Raw genomic sequence first — 14,941 nt, forward strand, 5'->3', positions numbered from 1 at the left:
GTGTCTGCTTCTACATTCAATGTATAGCTATCTGTTGTTTTTAGTTGAAGTATATAAAGTATATATAATATAGATAAATAGAAACAGGAAGAATATTTTAATAGGCAAATAAGAATAGTATTTTGAAAATGGTTTTGGCCATAATGATCCTCTTCCCAAAGGTATGAGGACCACATTTTGAAGACATCTAAAGCAGATGATCAATAAAGTACCTTTTAACTCTTAATCCTGTGACTTAGAGTTGTTAAAAAATAAATGAACTGCCTAATATTCTACTATTTTTTTCTTTTATAATCTTTATTATAATAGTTCTGTGAAAGAGAGAGAAGAGTATGATATGTTGGGAAATGTTAATGATGTCAGACTACATTAAAATTTATTTAAAAAAGAAAAAAGAAGTCACCACCTACATCATCATAGGTGTTCGAGTAGAGGCTAAATCACTACTTGATTATATTATAGAAGAGATTCATACTTTATCTAGAAAGTTAGACTAGATAATCTTTAAAATTCCTTATAATTATATTTTTATAATTTTATGTACAGAAAAATTCATCCTAAGGAATGGAGATGCAAAAAATTAAGAGGTTTTTTTTTTTTGCAAGGCAATGGGGTTAAGTGGCTTGCCCAAGGCCACACAGCTAGGTAATTATTAAGTGTCTGAGATCGGATTTGAATCCAGGTACTCCTGACTCCAGGGCAGGTGCTCTATCCATTGCACCCCCTAGCTGCCCCAAGAGGTTTGTTTTGAAAGAACCTAGAGTTCTATTAGCATGAGGAACTGAATACAGAAGATATAACTGAATGATAATAGAATATCTACAAACAGCCACTAATTAGAAAAGATTTTTATTGAGTAAGCAGACATGAAAGGTTGAAAAGTGAGTGTCTGTGTATGTGTGTATGTATGTGTGTGTGTGAGATATGTGTGTGCATGTGTATAAGTTCCTTCTCTCTCTCTCTCTCTCTCTCTCTCTCTCTCTCTCTCTCTCTCTCTCCCCTCTCCCTCCAATAGAAATGAATATGACTATAGGCATAGAAAAGGAAGACACTATTTTAGGAATATTTCTGTGATGGGAATTGAACTAGGGAAAACTGATTTAGGGTCATGGGGATCTGAGGTGACTACTTTTAATATGAAATCAAAGGATGTTTGTAGGATCCAGACAAAATAAGAACTCTTTATTTAGTGATCAAGGAATTTTTTTTTAAAATTACATTGACTTGAAGGTAAAAATAGGACAGAAAAGCAAGGAGGGCCAGTATCCCAAGGACTTGAGTTGAAGGAGATATTGGGCTAATTTGTAGGTGAAACAGAAACTGGAATAGGTTGATAACTAAATAAAGCTGAGAAAAAATGAACTCAAAAGTGAGATGAGTACCTGTAATTAATTGATTCTGTATATAATTTAAAGCTAGAGAATTTCTCACACAATAATACAATACATTTAGCATATCAAATACATGAATAACATCTGTTTTCCTAAAGAGGACACAGTGGAATGAGAATTGTTGCAGAATAAATGAAATAAAAAACTATGAGCCTAAAATTGTGGTCTGTGGTGATCACTCTGTCACTCCCTCATTCTCTTGGGTTTTATCAAGGAATTCTCTCCCTGAGGCCAAAGAACTGAGGAACTTTCTGCTTGTGGGTTGCCTTGAGCCTATTTTAAAATATAAAATGCATTCTTTTAAAATTCAATCTAAGTAAGAAATAAAGTTGTCACAAGTTCACAGAAGTGTCACAGGAATAAAACATTTCCCTTAGTTATTTCTTTAAGCTTTTTTTGTTAACTGGAATAGTTGGACAGAGAAATCTAAAACCTTGTGTAAATAAAGCACATCCACAGGGGGAAAAAACCTAGAGGCATTTTCATATTTCATGAATCAAATGAGCACAAGAATAAAACATTGTAGTGCTCTAGAGAAAACAAATATTAGTATAGCTTATATAAAAAGATTTGAGAAGAGGGTCATTGCTCGTGGCATGTTCCTGTGCTCAGTTTGCATTTCTAGGATCTATTGGTATTTATATTATGATATAAAAATTACTTTCCTTGTTGAAAGTCAAATATTAAAAAATATAAGGCAATATTATTTTCTATTACTCCTAGATAAAAAGCCTTCAAGATAAGACTAATATATTTAAGAATAATATACCTACTCATAATCAAGGCACTCAGAATTCCCACATGAACATAAATAATCATGAAAACCTAATAAAAATGAAATAGAAAGGAGTTTCTTAAATATGAGACCTTATGACTTTGACCTAGTGAATTTTATGAGGTCTTAGACATAAGACCTAGTATTGATTTGTATGGAACCTCTAGGCAATCATCAATTCCAATTTCCTATTGGAGATAGGAAAGTTCTTGATTTTCTATAGGAAATAATTTTTAAAGGGTATAAAGTACTTCCATGGGAAAAGAGAACAAAATCCACATTTTCCAGTATGACAAATATCTTTGCACAGTATTATAGTCAATACAAATTTCTTTACTTAAAAAATTAAATTACAATGATATGATTATTTGAATATTATTATTATTTTTTAAAAAAGGTAAATATGAAACTTACTGTTAAACAATAGATAAAGTCATTAGGTAAAAATTATGAAAAAATCATAGAAGTTTCATAAAAATATATTTAATGTAGACATTTCTTTGTTTTTTTAAAAACTGGAAAATCTGAATATAGCAATTCCATAGCTCATTTATGTAAAATAAAAACCATACACTGCAAAATATCTGGATAGGCATTTCTATACTTAATGAACCAATCCAGAACTGAGTGACAAAATATAGGAGCACTATGCAGTAAAGCTAGTATTAGCATATTTCAGATAAAAATGAGTACTAAGAAATTTAATAATAAATTTCAGGCTCTTAGCATTTCTAGAATGTTTCCATATCTATGCCATTCTGTAAAAAAGTACAATACTAGCTTAAAGGACAAATAATAAGAAAAATTAAAATTCACATTCAGTAATTCATAGATTAAAGATCTCTATGGCATTTGCCTGACACTAATAAGATAGTGTCTAAACTAATTTCTCCAGTTTTGCCCTTGCCACGTTCTGCTTCAAAAATGACCTGTAAGAGAGGAGGAAACTCAATTAAAGACCTTTGAATTAATTAGCAAATACTGAATTACCATTAAATAGGACTAAAAATGTATTCTCCTCAAAAGATAGGTTAGAGATGGGTATATGGGAAGTGTTCTCCAAATTGAATCATATATTCTAAGTAAGGCTATTTTCTTAGAAAGATATAAATCATTGCATGAAGAGGGAATTAAATCTTAAAAAAATATACTAACAAATACCAAAAACTAAAAGTATTCTGAAAAATCCCATGCTGCTGAGAAAGAATAGAGGTGTTTGAAAACAACAATGACTAAGTTTGAGATTTGGAAATTAAATTGTTTCCTAGGTCTGAATCAATGGAATGGCATACCAGAGCATTTTTGGAAGTGGAAAGGACTTTAAAGATCCTCTACCAGGGATTCCTTAGTTGAAGTCCGTGAACTTAAAAATTTTTTTTGATAACTATAGTCCAATATAATAGGTTTCTTTTGTAATCCTATGTATTTTATTTAATGAATCTAAAAATTATTCTGAGAAAGGAATCATAGGCTTTACCAGACTACAAAGGAATTCTTTTGTAATCTACATTATTCTGAGAAGAGACCCATCTATAAGCTTCCCCAGACTACCTAAGAATGGATCTGTAGGCTTCCATTAGTCTTCAAAGGGATTTTTTGTGATCTTGTTTATTAGTTAAAATATTATTCTGAGAAGAGGTCCATAGACTTCACTAGACTGCCAAAAAAGGAGTCCATGGGCTTCACCACACTTCCAAGGGGGTTCTTGACACAGAAAAGACTAAAAATCTATGGATTCTAATCCAATTCACTCACTTTTTCAAATGAGAAACATGCAAATACACTAATATTTATAATAACTAACATTTATATTGCATTACTATGAGCCAGGCACTATGATAAATCTAAAAAATAGATGTGACTTGGGACCTACTGTCAGCACTGAGTTCTCTTTCCTTTGACTTTCCAAAGGTAAGAAAGGTAATCTCACAGGTGATTTGTGGGATTCAGGAATTCCTAGTCTTTACTCTTCTTTGATTTTTCAAATTCTAGTTTCTTTCCTCTCCTCCCCTCCCCTCCCCCCTCCCCTCTTCCCCTCCCCCTCCCCTTCCCCTTCCCCTTCCTCTTTCTTCTCTCTTTCTTCTCCCTCTTCCTTCTCTCTCTTTCTTTTCCCTTTCTTTCTTCTCTCTCCCTTCCTTCCTTCCTTCCTTCCTTCCTTCCTTCCTTCCTTCCTTCCTTCCTTCCTTTTCTTTTTTTGGTTATAGAGAGGTCCAATACAAGGGTGGATGGGAAGAACAGATCCAGGTCTTCTGCTCTTCTCTATTTTAGGAATGGAGTTTGAGCAACGACTACTACCACACTTCTTCAAATTACTACTGAAGATATTTAGAAACTCAACTGGATAGTCAAATGGTAGTTATGACTTCCTAATGCTGCAGTAATAACAGAAAGTAGATTAACCAGGATATGTGGAGAGGTTAGGGGACTTCATAGTCTTCTCACTCTGAACAAAGTCATTTGCATGACACATCTTGCACATGTAGGAAATGTCTGATACCAAAACTCCAACAAAGACAACACTGATTCTGGAATATACTCTTTGGTCTGACTTGAGTGGCATGCCCAACTTCTTCATACCCACAGTCAGGACTGAGGGCATGGGGTTTACTTGGTTTGGAAAATTGCAAGTAAACTTAACTGTACTGCATGTTTCTGCTTGGGCAGATACAATGAGGGGTGATAATCCCACAATACTTTCTACTCAGACCATATTTGGATTGCTATATTCAGTTCTGAGTATCATTGGTAGCCAACTGTTGCAATGGATAGTGTGATGGTCCTAAAGACAGGAAGACCTGAATTCAAATCTGGTCTCAGACACTAACTTTGTGACTCTGGGCAAGTCATTTAACCCCTATTTGCTTCAGTTTCCTTTTTTTTTTAAGGTTTTTGCAAGGCAAACGGGGTTAAGTGGCTTGCCCAAGGCTACACATCTAGGTAATTATTAAGTGTCTGAGGCCAGATTTGAACTCAGGTACTCCTGACTCTAGGGCCAGTGCTCTATCCACTGTGTATCCATGTTTTCCTAAAAAAGATCATCTAACTCATTATTTTTTTTAGGTTTTTGCAAGGCAAATGGGGTTAAGTAGCTTGCCCAAGGCCACAAAGCTAGGTAATTATTAAATGTCTGAGACTGGATTTGAACCCAGGTACTCCTGACTCCAAGGCCAGTGCTTTATCCACTATGCCACCTAGCCGCCCCTAACTCATTATTTCTTATAGCACAATGGCATACCATCACAATCATAGATTTATTCAGCCATTATAGCCAATTGATAGACATCTCTGCAATTTCCAGTTCTTTGCTATCACAAAGAGAACTACTCAAAATATTTTAGAAGATTCTTTTCCTTTTCCCTAATCATCTTGGGAAACAGAACTAGTTGTGGTGAATCTTAAAAGTTTTCAATATGTTTTATAAACATTATCTTATTAGATCCTCACAAAAATCTTGGAATACAGCTGTTAATTTCATTTGATTTTACAGATGAGAAGATTATGGAAAATAGAGTTTTTATGATGAGGAAGATGCACTAAAAGAAGGTAAATGAGTTGCCCAGGTCACATGGGGAGCAAGTATCTAAGGCAGGATTCCAACTCAGACCTTCCAGACTCCAAGTCCAGTATTCTATCTACTATACCATCTAGCTTCTGAAAAGTTGTGATTTTAAAATGTTTTGGATACAGATTTATGGATATCTAGGTTTTTCTGTATTGACATCTATAGGCATAACATTATGGTCTTCAAGTCATTACAAGCAAAATATAAAAAGAACCTTAGTTCATGAATCTGCTAATTATATGCTTTTATGAATATTTAGATAGTGACGTGAACATGATAAATTAGTGGAAAGAGAAAAGAAAATTATTTAACTCTCACTCACACTCTTGGTAGTCTCAATTCCATGATACAGCTGAATTTTTCCAGTCCTCCACCTTCCATCCTCACTGCTGGTCTCTTCCCAAGCAAGAGTATTGTTTTTATCTTTCTCAAACACTCTAAGTATCCCCACTCTTTCTCCAGCAAGTCGATAATCAAACATTAAGCAGGAGCTGCTTTGGGGCTGAAGATTGGTAAGGAGAAGTGTCAAACGGCCAGTATCCTTCTTCTGTCCTACAAAGGCTGGGACTACCATGTAATACCCAACAGCTTGGAGAGAAGAAAAAATCACTGTTAACAAAGTCAAACAGCCAACATCATTCTTATGTCCTACAAAAGCCAGGACTACCATGTAATACCCAACAGCTTTGAGAGAATGAAAAAAAATCACTGATAACAAACCTTGAAATCCACTTTAATAAAAATCTTCAGTTAAAAAATAATAAATAATAATAATATAATATAATACTAATAAATAGAATTCTCACTTCCTTTTAGAAAGATTGAAGTTTCATTATTTGCATATTTTATTAGATATAATTTTTTCTTATTAAATCATAATATTATAAATGTTCTCTTATAATATAGTATTTTAAGGCTAGAAGGACCAATTTCCTTATGCTGCTCTTTAGAAAACTGTAGTCCAGAGAAGTTAACATCGTTTGAATCTAATTTTCTTTGAACAAAATAGCTTTGAAAGTCACAAGTTAAATTTATTAGTCACTTAAAAGTCAGAAAAGTAATAAAGACTTCTCAGATTCAAGTATAATCTTCTTTTATGTTCTTGTATCTGGAAATGCTTATTTTATTTCTTATATGTTAAGTTTAAATAAAAAGAATGCAAACTCCTTAAGGGTAGGCACTGTTTGATTTCCTTCTTTCTTCTCTTAGCATCTAACAGAGGGAACTTGTAGATATTTAATAAATGTTTGCTGAATTCAATTGAACTGAATTTAGCCACAGGAGAATGTTAAAGGTCATCTGACTCAATCCTCTTATTTTACAGAAGAGGAAAGAAAGGACCAAAGAGAAGATGTATTCAAGGTTATGCAAGTTATAAGCAATGAACTTCGATTTGAACTCAGAATATGAACACAGGTCCTCTAAATTCAATGGTTTGTAATGGATCTAAGATATAAAGGGAAGCGGAAAACTGTGGGGAATGCTTTATAGCAATTTTAAAAATGTTTCTATTGATGTTTTCTGTTTCTTACATTACTATAGTAACCCATGAAATCCCTCTTGCCCTTTCAGTGGGCCATCCCATATGTATCCAAGTAACATTTTTAGAAAGGAAAAAAAATCAGTACAATTGATTAATGCATGGAAAAAATCTGAAAATATGTGGACTTCTCATCTCCATAAAGGTATATGTTGGGAATGTTTTCTCATATATCTTCATATTTGTTCTTTATAAAATTGTTATGTTTGTTTTTGATTTTTTGATATACTGTTTCCATTTACATTGTTATAGAAATTTTTAGTATTCTCTTTCATCATTATAATTTTCTTTTACATAGTTAATTGCTTCTATGATTTATTCTTTGAGCTCATTATTTAAGATTTCATTATTATCTCAATTTGGGCCTGTATCTTTTTTTTTTGGTTCCTGGACAAAGTCTCTTCTAGTTGTATTATGGTCTGTAAAGTATATGTGGCTTATTTCTGCTTTTTAAAATTTGTTTGCAATATCTGTCTGCCTTAGTACATGTTAAAATTTTGTAAAAGTTCCTTGTAGTGCAATGTGTGTGTATGTATGTATTCTTTTGCTGTCCTTTTTAGAATATGTCAGAAGTTTTTAAATTCTAGTTTCTCTAGAAATTTATTCAATTTCATCTCTTTCCCTTAGTTTTAGACTCATCCAGAGATGGCTATTTAAGTTTCCTGTCACTGTTGCATCTTCTTGAAGTTCAGATAATGTGTCCTTTAGGAATTTGGATGCTAAGGTATTTGTAGCATATACATTTATTACTGATATTGGTTTGTCATCTAAAGGTCTTTTCAGCATTGTTTTGCTGTTTATATTTTTTATTTTTTGAATGTTTTTTGCTTTGTCTGATAGCATGATGACAACTCACTTGATATATAGTATATTTTATTTAATTCCCTCAGTTTTATTTTGAATTTGTTTTATTAAATACATTTCTAATAAGCAATAGATCCTTTTTTTTTCACTTTTTTAGTAAAGGGTCTTATTTCCAAGATGCATAAGGATTAAAGAGACATTCCTTATTTGATAAATGGTCAAGGATATAAATAGGAAGTATTCAAAGGAAGGAATCCAAGCTATCAATAGCCATATAAAATTCTTTAAATCACTAAATGTTAGAGATATAAAGTTAAAATGAGTCTAGGGTTCAATTGACAATGTTGACAAAATATGGAATAAGGAATATTGCAGGAGATATGGAACAAGCACATTAATGACTACAGTGGTGGAGCAATGAATTATTCCAGACCTTCAGGAAAATAATAGCAAAAATTTAATAATGATTTTATTTAGGCCTATAACTCAAAAAGAACAAAGAAAGAGGAAAGCTATTCATATGCACAAAGATATTTATAGCAACAATTTTTATGTGTCAAAAAATTAAAAGAGTGCCCTGCAATTGAGGGATGACAACAAATTATGATCTATGAATAGTACAGAATACTATTGGTTTGTTAGAAAGATGAAAGGAATGGTTTTAGAGAAACCAAGGTAGACAAAAGAACTGATGCAAAGTGAAATGAGTAGAACCAGAACAATTTATACAATAAAAACAGTAGGTAAAGTTGAGCAATTCTGAAAGACTTCAGAATTCTGTCTGATCAATGCAATGAATGACCAACCATGATTCCAGAACAGTATTTCAAATTCAAATAGAAATGGGGGGCCATTAAACTACATAAAATTTTTGTGAGCCATAACATTATCTTAGAAAATCATATATTAACATTATTTATTATGTTAGATATTTCTCAATTATATTTTAATCTGGTTCAGGATATAATTAGGAGCATTATGGGCCATGACTTGCTCTGTCTTTCATATCTCTATTCCAGAGTACCAGAAATGAAGAATGTTCCCCATTTCCTGATAAAGAAGGGATTATTGATTCAGGCTGTGAATGATGTGCATTTTTAAGACAATGTCAAAGCAGGAATTTATTTTGCTTGTTATTTGTTATAAGAGCTTTCTTTTCCTTTTCTTGTTAGTGGGAAAGGGGGAAGGGGGGAAACATGGACTAGAAGGGTGGGTAGAATGGAAAAAGTGAATATTGATTTTTATGAATTGAAAAAAATTAATTTACTTAAAATAAATCCTAGTGTCTTTTTCTTACCTTATGGACTCTAGCTATATGGTATTATAGCTAATTAGTGATAGGACTGAAATCAGAACCCAAATAGCCTGACTAAATCTTTAAATGTAATTAATTTGATATTATAAAATGTACAATTCAGTTGAAGAGGTTTGTTATAATTGGCTACTTTATTTCTAACATAAAATGACAAATGTGCAACTTATTTACATATTGGTCTCATGACTTGGCATCATTCATTACTGAAACTTTACTATTCCTAAATATCAGTCATGTAATTTTTCATTAAAGAGTTCTTTTCTCTCTGGGAGGTAAGGTCTGGCCATGGAAAAAAGAATAATGGAGTCTATTTTTTTTTTTACCAATTGTGAAACTGTTCTGTTTTGCAAAACTTTGTAGGTGTCACTCAATTCAATAACACTTATTAATACTTTGCTAAGTATAAGGGAAAAGGAAATGGCAAATTACTTTAATATCTTTGCCAAGAAAACCTCTATGGGGTTATGAAGAGTTGGACACAACTGAACAACAAAGTACAAAGGACTAGGAAAGGAGGACACAAAAATAAAAAACATGGAGCATACAGTCTAATGGAGGAAATTTTATTTGAATGGAATCAACATGTTGGGGGAGTTTTCTAATTTAAAAATGACCTTTTCTTGGGAAATACAACATATATAAAATATGTATTAAAAATGCAAAGTAAATTCAAGAGGAATAGAGTGATAATCTAATGATGGAATAAAAGATTATCTTAACTGTCATAGCATCATAATGTATAAAATCAGTATTTAACTTAAATACCATTGTCTCGATCAGCAGGATTCCAGTCAAAATCATCTTCTGTATCCTGTTTCCAATCACAAACCCCTTGATCAAAACTGCAGTCAATTGAAGCATTTAAATCTATTAAGAAAAATAATTTATTTCAAAACTATTAAGAAAGAAAAAAGAAAAATATATTTGAACATTAATACATATCAGTCTATTTGAAATTGCATAGATTACAGTTAATGCAATTAAAATGCCAGTTTACTGAATTTTTGTTGGTCAGTGGTCTCTTGGGCCTGAACTCTCACTCAGAATTAATGTAATAACCATAAATGATATTGTACCTTCTTCTCTGTTGCAATGTTCTAATGAGAAAGTCATATTACTATTATGCAGAAAAACATAGTAATGTAAATAATATCATTTTTATTCCCCTTTTTATAAAAAAGAAATTGAGACTTAGATTTACTTATAAATCTTGATTATGACAAGTTAATTGAGACTTACTAGCAATTATATCCATGCTATTCTACTTAAATGAACAAACTAGAAGCTAATTGTGACTACAAATGTTATAGTAATGCTATATAAGAATGAGTCAGAGTTAGCAAGGCTTGCATTTGAATCCTGCCTTACTCACCAGTTTATGACACCACCAAGTCATTTTAGTTTGTGTTCCCACCTGTAAAATGGGAATAATAATAGCAGCTCTCTCAGAGGGTTATTTTGAGGTTCAAATGAGTTAACATATAAACTAAACCTATATAACTATAAAAGACTCTTTGCATACTTCAAACAGTAATAGAAATCTAGCTATATTAAATGAACCAATAACCTTATTTCTACCTCATTAAGCCCAAGTAAGTAAGGAAATGCAGTATGAGACTTTAAGTCTGAAAAAATAAAAGTAGGTTTTTATTTGTAGGACACATTTTCTGTGGATATAGTCATGAAGAATTTATATAATATGGCAAGACCACAGAACAAATCTATAGACTAGCTGGGAGCTTCTGATTCTTGAAACAAAATCTTCGTTTCAATAAGTTATGCATATTTCTAATTAGGAAACAGAGAGAAATGTTAACAAAGAGAAACTAAAAATAACACACTTAAAGGAAAGATAGGTGGAAACAAGGGACCAAGGGTAGCTGTGGTGAGTCTACCATTGCCCTTTGGGAGACCTCCATTCCTTTAAAGGAAGGGTTTCTGAGAACATGTTTTGAGGAATACCTTGGAGGAGGCAGAGAGACAGTTTATTGATGGCTATGAGAATGTTATTCTATAGCAGAGGAGGCAGAGGGAAAGCCAGTGTAGACCCTGAAGCAGCAGGGAAAAAAAGTAGCATAAAATTTGAGAATGTAGGACAGAAATGTGAAAAGACTGAGAGCAACTAAAGATTAAACCTCAGAAACAGATTAGTGGAGCTGTCTGGAGAAGGACATGGTGATCAAACTTAATTGTCTTCACCGTTGACTGGGGGGGGCAAATTTGTACCAGGGGAATTTGCTTTATGCGTGCTTTGGTCAGAAGAAGGATTGCTCAAAAACAAGACTCGAGTTGTGTCAGAGACAATGATCTCATTGTTCTAAAGTGAGTTTCTAGCCTAGATTATCGTTTTGAAATGCCATTGGAGAGTTTGTATGCAATCAGAAGAGGGGGGTTCTCTCTCTTTTCCCAAAGATATTAATTTAGACCAACCTGTTTTCCACCTCCTCTACTGGGGTAAGGAATAATGGTATAGAGAGAAATTAGTCTTGATTAGTGTAATTATTAGTGTTCATCAAATAAGTATGCAATAGTTAAAATAGATAGCTTTGGTGATGATGCATCCTCTGGGTTTGCAACTGGAAAAGAGCTGAATTGGCTCTATGCCATTTTAAGTCATTAACGATGATCTCATCGACTGTTTAATAAAAATAAGGTAGAAAACCATATCACATAGAAAACAGATTTGGAAGGAAAGATTCTTTACCTTTATGTTCTAATTCTGAGGTTACACCTTTTCTCTGGACCAGGAATAGATCAAATGGAACTGCTTCATTAACCTTAGAGACTAACAAAAAAATACTTGTCAAAGAAGACATTCAGGTATTTCCTTTGTGTAGAGTATTAATGCTTATGTTTCATAGAATTCAGTTTTAGTCCATATCAAGTAAAATATAAGTTAAATGCAACCACTGCAAATTCTAAGTTAAATATATAACCACATATTGTAATAATATAAGGTTCCTCTGAAAATAACATTTTAATAACTGTCAAAGTACTTTAATTCAAATGGCTATACTTCTAAAATTATGTACAACTATAATATTGCTGCCAAATGTTTTTCTTTCAAATAGAAAATTTTAAGAAACTTGTTCCTTAGCTAAGCATTAGTAGACGAATTTAGAATCAAGAGGTTCTACTTTAATATTAATAGCTAACATTTATATGGGTCAACCATGTGGTACAGTGAATAGAGGACCAGGCCTGGAATCAGGAAGACTAATTTTTCATGAGTATAAATCAGATCTCAGATACTTACTATTGTATGACCCTGGACAAGTCATTTAACTCTGTTTCAATTCCTCATCTGTAAAATGAGTTGGAGAAAGAATGGCAAACTATTCAAGTATCTTTGCCAAGAAAAATCCTGAATGGTGACATGAACAGTTGGTCATAATTTGAACAACAAAAAATATTTATTCAGGGATTATTGTGGGCTATGCACTGTGATAAACACTTTGCCATTATTATCTTATTTGATCCTCCCAACATCCCTGGAAGGTAGGTGCTATTATCCCTATTTTACAGATGGCAGAGAGGGTTTACAGAGGCAAATAGAGGTTAAGAGACTTGCCCAGGGTCACACATCTAGTAAGTGTCAGAGTTGAGCTCAGGACTGATTCTAGACTTGGAGCTCTCATTCCACCTTTGAGTTTTTGTTCAAGTGAAACTTAAATTTTATGATTTAAGTATTAAGTCTAGTAAGAGGGATAGGTTTCTCAAAAAGAAAGTCATGCTTACTCAGCAAATAATTGCTTTTAGATTTCCATGTCTTTTGACTAATCACCCAACCTAAACTCAACTAGAATGAAACAATAACTGAAAAAATAAATATAGAACAATTGAAACCAGACCACATTCAAAATGATTGTAGTAGTCTAAACCTTAGACCTAAATAATTCAAATAGTGAAAACATCTTCTGGTGGAGAAAAGAACATGAGAAAGAAATGAAAAGAAAATATGGTCTTACTTTAATAAGAAACAATTATTTGGTTTTAAGCTTTAGCATGTTTTTACAAGTGCACCAAAGTGTAGAATCTTCACTTTTTTGGGACACTGAGAATTTCTTCCTGTCAGTCTCTCTCTCCCCCTCCCCCCTCCCCCCTCCCCCCTCCCCCCTCCCTCCCCTCCCCCCTCCCCCCTCCCCCCTCCCTCCCCTCCCCCCCTCCCCCCTCCCTCCCCCTCCCCCCCTCCCCCCTCCCCCCTCCTCCCCCTCCTCCCCCTCCTCCCCCTCCTCCCCCTCCTCCCCCTCCTCCCCCTCCTCCCCCTCCTCCCCCTCCTCCCCCTCCTCCCCTCCTCCCCCTCCTCCCCCTCCTCCCCCTCCTCCTCTTCCTCCTCCTTCTTTAGGTTTTTTTTTTGAAAGGCAAATGGAGTTAAGTGGCTTGCCCAAGGCCACACAGCTTATTAAGTGTCTGAGACAGGATTTGAACTCAGGTACCCCTGACTACAGGGCCAGTGCTTTATCCACTGAGCCACCTAGCTGCCCCCCTCCACTCTCTCTCTTCTTTCAATATCTTACCCTACTATCCCTTCCCCTGTTTTCTTTCTCTACACCACACTACATCTTGCATAAGAATTATAATTATGAGTACCTTAAGTCTATTTGCTATAAGGTAGTTCTACTTGCTTATGTAATTGCTGCCTCTCATGATGTGCCCTCCACAGAGTAGATAATTAATGTTTGTTTAATTGAATTGAATCACTTTTGTTTCTCTGAGTTTTCTATTAGAGGTTGAAGATAGATATTAAGGGACTTTTGTTCAAGATGGATGTCTGAACAGGAGACACTGTATGGATCCCATTTACATCCTCCAGCAAAAAGCTAAAATTTGCCACAGAATGAATAATGGTCATGAGAATTAATGAGAAACTACAATGTGATTTCTTCTACCCCAGAACTTCACAAAAAGTTAACAAGAAGTCCATGGGCAATAGGGAAATTGGTCATCAGTAAAGCCATCATTAGTGCAGGCTAGCAAACCTCCTAACACAATTAGAAGGGCAGTAAGATGGCACAGTGGATTAGTGTGAAAGATCTGGAATCAGAAAGATCTGAGTTCAAACCCATCCTTAGATACTTAGTAGATGTGTAACATGGTCAAATAGATAATCCTTTGCCTGTCTTAGATTACTCAATAAAATACAGAAATAAAAGGAGACAATAATAATACCTATCTCTCAGGGTTATTGTGAGGATCAAAAGTATAATATTTCTAAAGTACTTAGCATAGTGTCTGGTATATAGTAGGTGTTTAATAAATGTTTCTTTCCAACCCCTTCCCTCAGAGACATGTAGCCTGTAAGATTCTCTGCCTAGAAGTAGAAGATTAAAGAGCCCCAAAGAATGATGCAGAGAAGAGAGAAATCCCCAAGGTGGGGGAAGTTGGAAGAAAGAGGGAGTGATAGTGATGTGGTTCAGATTGGTATACCCCAGTAAAGAGGACTTCAGTGTCCCTAGCACTCTGAACTGAGATGATCAAGAGAGTTCTAAAGATATATGAATGCCATTAATATAATTCAGAGTTTTAATGTCGAAGGAAAAGTAATATAGGCAAA

The 14,941-nt window shown here is 33.9% G+C and overlaps 1 protein-coding gene across 1 annotated transcript in view; it reads right to left on the minus strand.

Moving 5' to 3' along the window:
- Positions 1-2,999: 2,999 nt before the first annotated feature.
- The window catches only part of EGFL6 (EGF like domain multiple 6), a 64,655-nt gene continuing 52,713 nt past the window's right edge, over positions 3,000-14,941 (minus strand). The window contains exons 9-12 of the mRNA XM_074192707.1: positions 12,092-12,172; positions 10,153-10,254; positions 6,051-6,316; positions 3,000-3,095 (exon numbers count right to left, since the gene is read on the minus strand). Of these exons, the coding sequence (XP_074048808.1) occupies positions 3,000-3,095; positions 6,051-6,316; positions 10,153-10,254; positions 12,092-12,172 (545 nt within the window). The remainder of the gene's footprint in view (positions 3,096-6,050; positions 6,317-10,152; positions 10,255-12,091; positions 12,173-14,941) is intronic.

Source organism: Macrotis lagotis, chromosome 6 (genome assembly GCF_037893015.1).
Source record: "Macrotis lagotis isolate mMagLag1 chromosome 6, bilby.v1.9.chrom.fasta, whole genome shotgun sequence".
Classification (NCBI taxonomy): Eukaryota; Metazoa; Chordata; class Mammalia; order Peramelemorphia; family Peramelidae; genus Macrotis; species Macrotis lagotis.